The 14,665-nt window shown below is 37.1% G+C and overlaps 1 protein-coding gene across 2 annotated transcripts; it reads left to right on the top strand.

Annotated features, from left to right (window-relative positions):
• The first annotated feature begins 1,481 nt into the window (after positions 1-1,481).
• On the top strand, positions 1,482-14,417 carry LOC123909609. 2 transcript variants are annotated; one of them, XM_045960481.1, is made up of 12 exons: positions 1,482-1,618; positions 1,792-2,067; positions 2,159-2,233; positions 2,429-2,487; positions 2,599-2,734; positions 10,980-11,076; positions 11,189-11,255; positions 11,691-11,789; positions 11,932-12,021; positions 12,452-12,606; positions 13,475-13,576; positions 13,944-14,417. In XM_045960481.1, exons 2-12 carry the CDS (start codon positions 1,815-1,817, stop codon positions 14,089-14,091), a joined length of 1,281 nt encoding a protein of 426 aa, XP_045816437.1. In that variant the 5' UTR covers positions 1,482-1,618; positions 1,792-1,814; the 3' UTR covers positions 14,092-14,417. The 2 variants fall into 2 exon arrangements, with proteins under 2 accessions (XP_045816437.1, XP_045816436.1); XM_045960480.1 differs by having other exon boundaries at positions 1,484-1,618; positions 1,795-2,067; positions 13,944-14,378.
• Positions 14,418-14,665: the final 248 nt, after the last annotated feature.

Raw genomic sequence — 14,665 nt, 5'->3', positions numbered from 1 at the left:
GGTTGAATTTCTTTCACACAATGCGAGGTATTGTTCTTGAGCTTTGTTACTAGTTGTGATTCTCATGGTGTGGATAAGTTGTGAAACTTCGGTTGGTTGTTAGTGACATTGGTTGGTTTTAGTTGTACTAGTGAAATGAAGTTTACTAGGTGGTGGAACTAAACCGGGAAGTGTTGGAGACTAACAATGACTTGATGTGTGTTTCGGAGTAGTTGAAAAGTTTTACGTTACAAGGTGGAAGACATGGTGGATATACCGGTTTAAGGCTTTGGTGGAGGAATCTCGGTTTGAGGTGGAGGTACACCAAAGTGGTATGGCTATGAAGACCTTGTGTGGAAGCAACGGTGATCAAGCTTGGTAACTTGTTAGACTGCTGGAGGTAGTTGGACACAAGGAGAGTTTGAGGTTGCAGCTTGTGAAACCACCTAAAAATTCCAAGGTTGGTTGGAGGCAAGCATATCTTCAAGAGTACGGAAAGCTACAATCCGGGGTTTGAAGAGGGTATGGTTTACCTTGTGTATTGTCCTAAAAATCCAAGGGCAATTGGAGGCAAGCATTTTTCGGGAGTACGGAGAGGTAGACTCCGGGGGCCGAAGAGGGTATGGTGTAAACAAGTGGAGAGAGCAGCACGGTGGTTGATGGGAAGTTGGCATCACCATCGTTTTAAAGGCAAGGTGGAGATTGTTGCAAATTTGCCTTGAAAACGTGAAAAAACAACACTAGTCTGCTGTTTTCCGCCCCGGGCGGAAAAACCTGTGTTTCGGGCGGAAATTTGAAGCAGGAAAAAGGGGGCTCTCTGTTTTGGCGCCCCAGGCGGAAATTTTGGTGTTTCAGGCGGAAATTACGCCTCAGGCGGAAAAAGCTGCGCCTCGGGCGGAAATCGCTGCAGGGTATTTAAAGGGTCACGTTTTCTGTTTTTTTAGAACAAGTTTTGAGGGTTTCTTTCACCAAAACGGCGGCTAGGGTTAAGAGGGTTACTCTTGGTTCATCTCTAGGTTTTGGGTGTTGATTCTTTCATCTTGTAATCACTTATCATTGAAATCTCTTGGTCACGGGAAGAGATTTGGGAAAAGGGTAGAATTAGGATTGAAGTCTAATTCTTGCAACTCTTTTGTATTGAATCGTTGTAATCAAGATTTTCATTGATAGTGGAACGGAGAGTGGCTCTCTCCCCCAGAGTAGGTCGGTTTTGACTGAACTGGGTAAACAATTGCTTCGTGTTCTTACAGTTTTATTACTTATCTTTTGTTCGTGATTATTATTGCTATTTCCACGTTTTGATTGCTTATTCGATTTGCTCCACACATCAAGATTATTGGTGTGATTATTAAAGAATTCACAACAGTAGCTTTTTAGCTTAGTAAGGAGTGGATGAACAAGTGACAATCATTAATGCTGACGATGACAAGAGCCCAATAAAGGGTATATAAATAATGCTAATGAATAAAATATTTGTTTGTTTTTATTATAAAGTAATGATGTGGAGAATGGAGGGTGCCATTACAAGTTAAATGTAATGCTTCTCGTGAGTAACCTAATACCACTTTTTGTTGGTTGGCAACTTGACATTTAATTAGTCATGTTAGTGCTTTTTTAGTCTTAATCTCTTAGTTTCCATGTAAGTGTTCTTTAAAATCACAATACTTCAACAAAATGAATAAACATGTATGAGTGATTGAGATTAATTTTATTGTTAAGTTTACATAACTTGATGTTAGAGTTATTCATTATATCCTTTGAAATAGAGATTCTTGGAGTGATTTATTGTAACTTATTTGTATCTGCATTTAGAAGGTATAGTAAGATTTTCAGACATGGGATGCATAGGGTCAACTCCAAAGGATTCTTGTGGAAATAGAAGGCGGCCAGGGAGTATCGGAGAAGTTTCAGTATATGTTCCTGGTTTAAGAATTCCGAAACCTGTTGATTTTATTCAATCACTTGGTGATTATTTATCGAAGAATTTAATTGAACGGCTATCTGCTCTTAGAACGCGTATAGTTGTAATAGCTAGCCAAGAAGGTCCAACAATTACAAGAACAAAAAGAAAAAGTGTTACTCAACATGGTTAGTTTTTTAAGCAAAAGTAAAATTATTTTATGATAAATAAGTTTGGTCAGTTTATTGATGCATTGGTGTCGTTTGATTTCGTCTTCAGGTGGTTCGACGCTGGCTACTCTTCTGCAGGCTCTTGAAGATTACTTGCCGGTTCTTCTGGGATTAGTTAAAGACGGTAAAGTTTGTTTTAGTCCATGAGTATTTAGTACATGATGTATGCATATGTTATTTTTTTATCAGTAAGAATCGAACTGAGTACCTCGAGATTTACTTGCACACTCTGCACACCAACCACTTGCGCTAGATTCCTGTGGTTGATGTATGCTCTTTTTAAGACAAGTGTTGATTATTAACTATATTTATGGTGTAGGAAGCCATTTACAATACAAAGTACAATTTGTTTGGATGAATCAAGAGGATGATAAAGAGGTAGGTAACTTCTTAATTTCATACATGTTTCTGGATTTAATTTGGAAGGTACTTTGTATTCCGAAGAATGCTGATCAATTTTCTCCGACTACTTTTGAGCACTCTTTACAGGAAACAACCATGTCTAATGCTTGGTATGAGGTGTTGTCGGTTTTGCATTTGATGGCAATGTTACTACTGTCACGGGCTAATTTGTTGCTGCTTCCAAGATCATCCAGTGATGGTCATCAGCAGAAAGTATCGGACGGTAAGTACTAAGTAATACCGCGAAATATATGTTGACATTTTTTTAGATAAACTAGGAGAAAAAGACCACAAAACCTGAAACTTCAATGTTATTACCTGAAGCAAGCTCCATTTGAATCAGTGAATCCTGATGAGTTTGATTCTCAAACTGCATCTCATGGTGTAACTGTTCATCATGATGATCCTCTTGCTGAGGTTGTTCCTCATGCTTCATTTCTCAAGTTCCCGAGTTCATGATCATCATTTTGCATATTATGATTATCATGGTTATCATTTTGCATCTCACACGGTCATCATTCTACTCATGATTACCATTGTTATCATTCTACATCTCATGCTGATCATGTTCCTCATGTTGCATCTCATGATTTTGATCATGTTCTCTGTTGGGTTTTGTGTTTGGCTACATTTTGTAAAAGCCAACTTTGCCAGATGCTGGACAAAGATGCTGCAGCATCCTCGTACAGCATCCTGATGCTCTGTTTTAAGTGCAGAATTTTTTCTGTCAATCTCGTTCAAGATTTGCTTCAAATATTAATTCCAGCACGTGTGTATATGCAAGACGAGACTTACTGCACAAGAATTGTCCAAGTCGGCCTAAGGAAAGTTATTAAAAACAAAAATATAATTATATTATATTTTTGTTCGATTTTTTTTGTTTGGTACAACACAAAACATATTTTCAATTTTAATCTAGGTTTGGCCGCAATTCTCACAGCTGTACAAGTCTGAAGACCTAACTTGCCCATCAAGACAATTGAAGACTATAAATATGTGAAGCCTCAAGGCTATTGAACTTGCGATTTTCTAAACCTTGTATTTCATAAAAGCGTGCGTTTTAAGGTTTAGTGTGTGTGTCTTTTGTGAGCCTTTCTTGTATCGTTCTGATGCAAGTTTAGGACTGGGTTTGTGTTGTTTATTGTAAGCTGCTCCTAAGCTTTTAAGCACGGAGTTAGTGTGTGTGATTCACTCATAAGCTTTTAAGCAAGAGTGTGGTCTAGTTTCTAGGAGAGTGTCTCCATCTTGATTATTATTATTGACAGCAACATGGTACGTGTTGATTAGAGGGAATTTGGGACGGGGTCTCATTATCTAAGAGGTTCTTAGGTAGGATTGCACGGGTAGTGTCTAGGTGATAAGTCAAGTACCGGGTGTTGGTCGAGGGCTTTGAACTAGAGCTATTATAGTGGATTCATTCCTGGATTGGTATCCCCCAGAGTAGGTGACGTTGCACTGAACTGGGTTAACAAACGATCTGTGTTATTTATTATTCTGCTATTTATCGCTTTATTTTATTCAGCGTTTGTGATGCTACACCACATGCTGTAGCATCATCTGTAGCATTGTGTCCACTGCGTGCCGGAATTTCAATTGGCATCAGAGCAGGCACCCTGCTCTATTTTGGGTGAGCTCCAGGGAAGATACTTTCTGGCAATATGGACAAGGAAGGAGGATTTGTCACCAGACCACCTCTTCTAGATGGTTCCAATTATGATTATTGGAAATCACGAATGATGGCTTTCTTGAAATCCATGGATAGCAAAACTTGGAAAGCTGTTCTGAAAGGATGGGACCCCCCTGTAATTGTAGACAAAGAAGGAAAGTCAACACTTGAATTGAAACCTGTGGAGGAATGGTCTAAAGAAGAAGATGCGCTTGCTCTAGCAAACTCAAGAGCATTGTATGCATTATACAATGGGGTGGACAAACACATCTTTAGACTCATAAAAAAATGTGTCTCTGCAAAAGAAGCTTGGAAGATTCTCGAAACTGTTCATGAAGGTACCTCTAAGGTAAAAATGTCTAGATTACAAATTCTCACTACTCAGTTTGAAAATCTTAGAATGAGGGATTATGAAACCATTCAGGAGTTTCACATGACTATACTTGACTATGATAATCAATTTGATGCCTTGGGAGAAAAGATATCTGAAGAGAAATTAGTAAGAAAAATGCTTAGGTCTCTTCCTAAGAAATTTGATATCAAAGTTACTGCAATAGAAGAAGCCAAAGATATCTCTGAGATGAAGTTGGATGAGCTGGTTGGATCATTGCAAACATACGAAGTGGCTACAAATGAAAGAACTAAAAAGAAGAACAAGAACATTGCTTTTGTCTCCAATGCTGATGATGAAGAAGTGCAGAGTGACATGGAGACTGATGAAAGTATTTTAGATGCAATTGTGCGTCTTGGTAGGGAATTCAACAAAGTCTTGAAGATGATGGACAGAAATTCAAGACCAAACAAAGGCAAAGGAGTTCAATGTCATGATTGTGAGGGTTATGGTCATGTCAAAGATGAGTGTCCTACGTTTTTAAAAATTAAAAAAGAGGGAATGTCACCCACTTATTCTGATAAAAATTCTGAAAGAGAATGTGATGACGATACAGCAAAACGGGTGATGGCCTTTACAGGAAAGTATGACTGTGATAATGATTCTTGTGATGGAGAGGTAACCTACGAAGAACTTGCTGATTCCTACAGAGAACTCTATTTCAAGAGTGAAGAAATATGCAGAGTTATCGAGAAACAAAAGGTAACCATCAATCAAATGAAGGCAGAGAAAATTGAAAATATGTCAAAGATGGATGAGCTCCAGAAGAAGGTAAATTATTTAACCTCTGATCTTGATGAAGCTAAGGAAGTCATAGAAAAATTAAATGCTGACATTTGGCGTTTAAGAAAATTCTCTGATATGTTGTATAAAGATGATGATCACCTTGATAAACTTCATAAAGCTGATGGTCAACTAGAAGAAATTTTAGAGAAAAATGTTCGAAAGCCTAAACATATTGGGCTTAGCTATGAAAATGTCAACAAGCACAGAGGCTATAATCCCGATCTCATGTATACACATCCAAAAGAAACACAAAGTACAAGGATGCTTAGAAAGACGCTGCAGCATCCTAAGCAGCATCATGGAACCAGGTATAAGGGTAAACGACGCTCTTGGATATGTCATCACTGTGGAAGAAAAGGGCACATAAGACCTTTCTGTTACAAACTATATGGGTATCCTGACATAAACTCTCAACCTAAACCACCTCCTATGACTATTCCAACTCGGAAAGAATGGAAACCTAAAAGTATGGATATGAAGACTAGTGATGTAATTCTACCCGAGAATAAGGTAGCTAGCTTAATTGCTCACACATCATTTAGTGCATCATCAAGAGAAAACTGGTATTTTGATAGTGGTTGTTCTAGACATATGACTGGCATTAACAAATTTCTAGTTGACTTGAAATCCTACCCGACTACCTTTGCAACCTTTGGTGATGGAGCAAAAGGAGAGATTGTGGGTATAGGAAAGCTAAGCAACAATAGCTTGCCTAAACTTGATAATGTTTTATTAGTAAAAGGATTGACTGCTAATCTGATCAGCATCAGTCAATTATGTGATCAAGGCATGAAGGTAAAATTCACTAAGTCTGAATGTTTAGTTACAAATGACAAGGGTGACTTGTTAATGAAAGGTGTTAGATCAAAGGACAATTGTTATTTATGGGTTCCTCAAGAAGAAGCTAATGTGTCAACCTGCTTGATAACCAAATCTATGATGAAATCAATAAATGTGGTAATAAATGATACACTAGAAGGAATTGTGCTAGATGCTGCAGATGCTGCTACAACATCTCTCCCACATGATGATGCTCCTGAGATAGTTGAAGAAGGCATTGTGACTCTTGAGAATATTGCTACTAAAGAAAAATTTGCTGATAATTTTACTAAGGCTCTATATGCAGTTCAATTTGAAAAATTACGAGGCAAACTTGGTGTTTGCCTATCTGAAGAGTTATAGCAATTATTGCAAGTGTGGCGTGCAGTTTTCTCTTCAATTTATTTAGTAATGCACGCTGTTATGGGTAATGTTGAAACATCTGAAGATTTGGTAAGAATTGTGTGTTTGTTGATGATAAGGATGTTTCTTGTAGTGAGAAAGTATTTGTTAGAGAAAGTTACGTGGTGTTCTCCCCTGTTGTGTTTAACATTTGTTGGTAATGATATTAGCGCTCCAACTGAGGTCAAAGATGACTCTGTGTTGGAACATGTCAAGAAGAGTGTTCCTGAGAAAGATGCTGCACATAATGCTACAACATTTGCAGCACGGGAAAATTTGGATAACATTGTGATACCCGAGTCTCCAGATGATGTTATTGTTCCTGACAAAGAAAAGGGTTCTGAAGCAACTACTACTGATAATGTTTTTGTTCATGATATCTATGTGATCCCTTATGTTGATGATAGTGGTAAAACTATGTCTGTTCCTTTGAATGTTGATGAATCTGCTGAGAAAGATTCAAATGTTATTTATGTGGACAATCTCAACCTTACTGAGAGGACTCCTGCTTCTAGTACTAGGAGGTTAAGGAGCAATGCTAGTAAAGGTGTAGCTGTTTCTAATGTTCCTGTCAAGACTACCAAGGAAAAGAAAATCTATGGTCTTAAAAGACAGTGGAGTAAGATTACTGGGCCCTCTGAGCCAAAGAAGAAGCTTTTGAGGAGGAAGACTATTTCCTCTAGTGATTCAGAGTTTGAGGAAGACCAACATGCTACTGCATCGCTTGCAGCATCCTCAAAGAAGTCTGTGAAGAAAAAGAGGATCCCTCAAGATGTATCTCCTGTACCCATTGACAACATTTCCTTTCATCGTTTTGAAAATGTTGACAGGTGGAAATTTGTGATAAAAAGAAGGCTTGCTGTGGAAAGGAATTTAAGTTTGGCTCGGTTTATAAATGTTGTAGGGACCAGATCACCTCTTGACCTTGGTTTCCATATTCTTGATGAAACTGTTCTGCATGGTAAGTCATGTGCTGTGAAAATGCCTATAGTTTTCCCTACACTGATGTGTGATTTTATTCTAGCTCAACATCCTGGCATTTGTACTGAGGCTGGTGTTTCTAGTAAGAGAGGTTGTGATTTATCTTTTGATTTTAGACTGTTTGAGGGTACACATGCTGCAGACTGTGCTGCATCATCTGTCAATCAGTCAACTGATGTTTTGCCTATAAAGCAAATGATTGTTGACCTCAAGGTGTTCTCCAATGTCAGTCCTGGTGTTCTTGATGGTAATGCAGGTGGTGATACTGAGGTAGAGGAGGAGGACTCTGACGCAAGTCCTTCTATGTGACCTGCTTATGCTTTATTTGCATGTCCTTTTGGATTTTAATTTTGTGGGCTACGCCCTGATGCTCTCTGGATTGTAACATGCATAAATCCATGTCTTTGGGTTCGATACTCCAGGTTTTCTATGCCCTGATGGTTTGTATATGCACTTTATGAGTTCTTATGCTCTGATTCTCTCTGCACTCTATGTTTCACTATGATCTGATAACTCTGTGGAAGTTCTGCTCCTACTGTGTGATACTGACTTTATTTGTCAGAATTTATGGCTAAAAAGGGGGAGTAATATCTGTTGTGCATGATGTGATGAAAAATGCTATAGCATCTAGTATAGCATGTTTTATGTGATATGCATGTTTTGAGGGGGAGTGAATGTTTATGCATAAATTGAGGGGGAGTAGGTAGAATTTATTTTTCTACTACTTTTAATATGCATGCTTATATAGGAATTTATTTTTCCTATTCTCTGTGGCGTTGCTAAAATTTTAAGGAGTTTATTTCTCCGATCTTGAATCCACTATGTGAGAGTTTATTTCTCTCTATCTGTACTTTGAGGCTAAGATGTGTTATGTTCCGCTGTTGCATGCCTCTGATGCTTACGTGCTAGCTATCTTTTCATCTGATGAAATTTTACTTTCTTTCCTAGTTGTGTGCTCATGTTGACTTGAAGGAAAGTTTAAATAGCCTAGCATTGTTCTACTTTCTTTCCTAGTTGTGTGTTTATGTTGACTCGAAGGAAAGTCTAGACAGTATCTCTCCATGCACTGGGCCAAAGTTGTTTTAGCCAAAATTTGCCAAAGGGGGAGATTGTTGGGTTTTGTGTTTGGCTACATTTTGTAAAAGCCAACTTTGCCAGATGCTGGACAAAGATGCTGCAGCATCCTCGTACAGCATCCTGATGCTCTGTTTTAAGTGCAGAATTTTTTCTGTCAATCTCGTTCAAGATTTGCTTCAAATATTAATTCCAGCACGTGTGTATATGCAAGACGAGACTTACTGCACAAGAATTGTCCAAGTCGGCCTAAGGAAAGTTATTAAAAACAAAAATATAATTATATTATATTTTTGTTCGATTTTTTTTGTTTGGTACAACACAAAACATATTTTCAATTTTAATCTAGGTTTGGCCGCAATTCTCACAGCTGTACAAGTCTGAAGACCTAACTTGCCCATCAAGACAATTGAAGACTATAAATATGTGAAGCCTCAAGGCTATTGAACTTGCGATTTTCTAAACCTTGTATTTCATAAAAGCGTGCGTTTTAAGGTTTAGTGTGTGTGTCTTTTGTGAGCTTTTCTTGTATCGTTCTGATGCAAGTTTAGGACTGGGTTTGTGTTGTTTATTGTAAGCTGCTCCTAAGCTTTTAAGCACGGAGTTAGTGTGTGTGATTCACTCATAAGCTTTTAAGCAAGAGTGTGGTCTAGTTTCTAGGAGAGTGTCTCCATCTTGATTATTATTATTGACAGCAACATGGTACGTGTTGATTAGAGGGAATTTGGGACGGGGTCTCATTATCTAAGAGGTTCTTAGGTAGGATTGCACGGGTAGTGTCTAGGTGATAAGTCAAGTACCGGGTGTTGGTCGAGGGCTTTGAACTAGAGCTATTATAGTGGATTCATTCCTGGATTGGTATCCCCCAGAGTAGGTGACGTTGCACTGAACTGGGTTAACAAACGATCTGTGTTATTTATTATTCTGCTATTTATCGCTTTATTTTATTCAGCGTTTGTGATGCTACACCACATGCTGTAGCATCATCTGTAGCATTGTGTCCACTGCGTGCCGGAATTTCATTCTCCAAGCCTCGTTTACGGTTGGATTTTCTTTGGTGTGCTTAGGATCATTCTTGCCTGCCCTATTATTTTTTCCAATCTGAGGGTGCAGTTTTTTACAGTTAACAACTGAATGCCTAATTGTCTCACAATGAATGCAATAAGAGGGTAGTCGTTCATAAACACCTTAAACATAGAAAGCATATCCCCTCTCTTTCCACTATTATTTCATCAAAGTCCTACCTGATAAATCCATATCAATACGAATCCTTGCATAATGGCCAAAAAACGGTTCTTGGTTGCATTGCATCATCCAAGGATAATTGTGTACCAATGGCACTGCCTATTTCAAACAATGTTTTAAGTCGCCAATATTCCTGTGACAAATCCACGATATGAATCCAAACCTGAACATAAGGTTGCAGCTGCCACACGGTATTGAAACCGGAGGACCATTTGGATAAGCATAGATTCCATGCACCAACAGACCAAGCCTTCCTCTTGTCTTCAGTTGAGGAGAATTGAAAATCAAAGAAACCTCTTCCAAGAGAAATCAACTTCCATTGACTTAAAGGTTTCCAAAGAGACACGAGTTTTAGCTTCAAGATCCTTTGCTGTGAGTGGTTTATCATCTTTTCTCGTGATCAATCTTCCATGCATCCTTCAATACCATGAATGTATTCATCTTGAGAAATTTCGATGCTCAAGGAATCACCATTCACATAGGCTATGGCGTGAGCTGAATATCATAAGAATCTGCGAGAGCTTGTGAGAAAGATCGAGATTGAGGAGTGAAATCCGGCAGAGGAGAACCAAGGAATTTCACATGCAACTATGCACCATGCATACAAAGCAGGTGTCTGATCTGGTGCTGAAACAATACCAAGACAGACGCAGAAAAATGAAATCGCAGCAATGATTGTTGTATAATCGATTCAAGTTGAGAAATATGCAAAGATTTAACTGGTGCAGACAGAATTGTAATTTCAACATAACAAACTTTTAGATCAGTGAGAAATTTGGAGTGGTGCACATTAATAGAAATGTGGTCAAACGCAATTGCATTATCCACAAACTGGTGCAATGCTCATGCTTTTATGGGTGCGAATACGTGCAACAATCAAGCTAGGAGAACCTCTTGTTCAAAATTGTGTTGCTTTACACTCGAAATAATCTTGTTTCTTCTGTATGTGTGCACGTACATTTTAATGACTAGTAATTACTAATTTGTCACAATAGTCAAATTAAACTGAAAAAAATAAGTTTATAGGTTCTGTCTTTTTTTTTTTCCTTCCATTTTTGTCCAAATCCAATTATATGAAGTTCAGCTTTTGGTATCTGCTAACAGAAAACAGACGAACTTCTATTGATATCTTCTTAAAGGCTTCTGGATATCTTGATTGTGCTGTCAAACATGTTCTTCCACAGCTACCTGCAGAACTCAGGTTTGTACATTATCTAATCTATGCAACGAATTGATCGTCATATTTTTTGTTTTGTTGAATCTAAACAATTTTCTTCATTTCTTTGATGTGTATTACTTTGGTTTTGATTTAGGAGAAACTTACCAGTTGACCTAGCAGAAGGAGTTCTCCGAGCACAATCTCTACAAGCGTTAGGACAGGTATTGATGTTTCTTTTATCCGGACTCATCAAGTGTACGTCATTTGTCTTGTTTCTGCTCGATGGATATAGCTAACGTGTTTCTCTAACGAGCAGAATTTGTTTAGTTATTCTTCTCACAGAGTTAGTTTGAGTACGCCGACTGTTGATTTAGCATTGCTAGGGAGTATAATAATGCATCTATCGTAATATCATGCGCATGTTTTCCATGGAGATAAAAAATTGTTACCTCAACACTGAAAACATTGAATATTGACATTGCATTCTTTGTCCACCATAAAATTTTCTCAATGCTGTGATTCGAAAAAATTAGTTTGTTTGGTGAATCTTTCACTAGGAAAAGATGAATATATTTAATGTTTAGATACTAGATACTGATAATCTTGTTCACATCCATTTTCGATGTTTATTTATTAGCTTTTAATTACTTTTCTAGGGTGTAGATATACAACTTGGAATGGCGATTGATAGTGCTAAAGCAACTCTTGCAGTGAAGCGTAGACTTGCATGCGAGATGTTGAAATGTTGGCAACAGGTGACTTGGTTCCCCTTGGACCTGGATTGTATTATTTTGTCCTTAGACATGTTTTTTCTTTTCTATAAGCTGATTTTATGTGTTTAACATGTGTGCATTTTCTGTTACATACATTTCCTTGATTACACCTTTGGTTTTATAGGCTCAAGATAACATTATGAACCTTCCGCTATCAAATGGTTGGGGCGAAAAACATCACCTTCTTGTCAAATGGAAATATGTTGAAGCTAAGGTATATGCTTTTCCCCTCCGTTATTTACATCTTGGTATTCGGTTATTATGTCTTCTGCATATAGTAGTATTATTACAGACAAAATTTTCTGAATTATTGATTTTCTACTGCAAATAAATTCAGATGAAAGTATAAATTGGTTTAATAATCTATTTTCCTCTACATTTACAACCGTCCTAAAGGGATTTGAATACTACCGCTTAAGGTTATAAAGCCAGACTCTTACTACTAAATTGACACCTCATGGACTACATCTGCGATTTTAAATACGGAGTTTATGTGTCAAATTGCGAAGTTGAGGGGATTGAATCTTACTGTAAATTTAGCATATTCATACGTAATTCAGGAATGAGTATAAGAGAGGGATTCAACAAAAGCAAGTTATATGAATGATGTTGTGAAAATGTTTGTTGTAATGGTATGTTACCAGGCTGCAGCATATTATTATCATGGTTTGATTCTTGATGAGGGAAATACAGAGAAGTCTCATGGGATGGCAGTAGCTGCTTTGCAAGCAGCAGATGAATATTTCAAAGAAAGCAAGAAATTGTGTGACGCATTCAACACGTCTCCTCCATTGTCAAGGTTATCTATTGTCTTCCCCTTTACACACTTCTATGACATGATTTGTCTTCAGAAAACAGGTTTTTACTTTCTGCTAACTGCGCGAATGTGGATGACAAAAGTAGGGGATAATAATGAACCTGAAATGCAAATGAAATCTATGTGATTGTGTTGTGCATGTAAAAATACTAAACTATAATACCATTTTTTTTCCATTATGTAATACTTTAGTTTACTATGAATCAAGTTTCTAGTTAAGCAATATTGGAAAAATTGGACTCTAGCATGGCTTAAACAATAGCCTAATTTGGATTAGTAGCACAAATTTTATGCCAATGTCGATCCTTAATGATTTATAATCAATAATTTGAGTCCATAACTCCATAGTATAGAGAATACATATATTTGGCATTGGCATATGAAGTTCTTTTGCCTATAGTAAATGAAGTGCATTCTACCATAATGACTTTATTAATCTTCCGGTTCTCAGAGAAGAGATGAGGTCTTAATAATCCAGAGCTCAGTGGGAGACAAGTAAACTCTAGCCAAAATTTGTTCCAGCTATAGACCGAATTTGGCTGGAACAATATTTGACTAGACTTTGCTTAGTTATTCTAGGACTAGTGCAGAAAACACTTGATAAGTCGGTTAAAAATGATTTTTAAGTTGATTCTGGACCTGACTTAATATTAGTGACTTAAAGAAGTTTTGAGTTTTTAAGTCATATTTTAAACCGACTTAAGAAATACTTATTATATCAGTTCAATTTTGATCGGGAAATATCCTTATTCCTCTCTTCTACAATAGCTCTTAACAGTTTTTGAAAAGAATTTACAATGCTGGTCTTGTGCTGTATTATTGCCCCATCTAACTTGTAATCATCATGCAGAAATCCACCACTTTGGGGGACCATGAAGTATCTCTCTGAAAAAATTCCTAAGGATACTTCAAGCAAGGTGCGAATAAATCGCGATCTATACACTCACGAAAGGTAAATACTCCAGTGTTCATGAGTAACTTGTTTCTTAAATAGCAATTGGTTAATCATTCTTGTAGTTAACGAAAAAAGAGTAAACAACCATTTTAGTCTTCAATTGTTTGAGGCACGGTCACATTAGTCTTTTGAATGTATCCAAATAAATAAATAAAACCTAAATGTGTGTATAGTTAGTCCCCAAATGTGTCTTCCACTAGTCACTTTGGTCGATAAACAAAAGAGACACTTAAGAATGTGTTTGTAAATTTGATGCATGGTGACAACATTTTACTCATTTAGGGTTCAAAATGACTATTTACTCAAAAATTAACGAAGTAAGAGGACTAACGAAAACAAATGTTATAATTTAATTTAATTTCAGGATCATGGAGACAGCTCCAACATTGCCTGAATTTTCCTTGGCATTGAAACCAGATGAATATCAACTTCCACAAGTGGACTCTTCTTGGAGAACAGAGAACATTAAAGTGACACAAACTCATTCTAATCATCTTAATGGTGACAAATGATAAAATACTTAGAATTTGCCAATTCTCAAAGAATTGTTATCTTGTTTGAAAGGTGCAACTCAAAGAAGGGTGTTTTTTACATTTTGGTCAATAGGAAAAATAAATTAGTTTTTTTTTTCCTATCTGTACTTTTCTTCTATTTTTTATTATACTTTAATATATTGATTTTTTTCTTCTTCTCTTAATCCACATAATTGAAAGAGATATTGCAAATAGTGCTTCCAATGGCTTTGAATGAAAACTTGTCCCTCAGGGAACACAATATATTTAGGTTTCAATGGATTCAGCAAAAGAGTAATAATATTTGTGTCCTCTAATTATTTGTTTTACAATAGTCTTTTAAGATTGAATTAGCATTGTTTCTTAGAAAAATTTATGGAGAATACCAAGGAAGCAAGTATTGAAATTATTTCTTGGAACCCACTTGGGGTTGGTCGAGTGGTGTTGGCTTGGGTCCTTGGAGTATGCTCCTCTCAAGGTCTCAGGTTCGATTCCCACTGGTGCCAATTTCGGTGGGCTAAGTTCATACAGAGCAAAAAAAAACTTTGGCTTTAAATGGGGCTCTCGCAAGTGG

This window comes from Trifolium pratense, linkage group LG2 (assembly GCF_020283565.1).
Source record: "Trifolium pratense cultivar HEN17-A07 linkage group LG2, ARS_RC_1.1, whole genome shotgun sequence".
NCBI classification, from domain to species: Eukaryota; Viridiplantae; Streptophyta; class Magnoliopsida; order Fabales; family Fabaceae; genus Trifolium; species Trifolium pratense.
Note: the sequence above shows the minus strand (reverse complement) of the source record. Positions and strands in the feature narration are given on the sequence as shown.

What these genes read in the sequence shown, in the direction of transcription:
- LOC123909609 (XM_045960481.1), top strand. Translation starts at nt 1,815, where the DNA reads ATGGGATGCATAGGGTCAACTCCAAAGGATTCTTGTGGAAATAGAAGG. An exon ending in CTCTACAAGCGTTAGGACAG is followed by an intron (nt 11,256 to 11,690) that starts GTATTGATGTTT and finishes TTACTTTTCTAG; the next exon opens with GGTGTAGATATACAACTTGG. An exon ending in GGAAATATGTTGAAGCTAAG is followed by an intron (nt 12,022 to 12,451) that starts GTATATGCTTTT and finishes GTATGTTACCAG; the next exon opens with GCTGCAGCATATTATTATCA.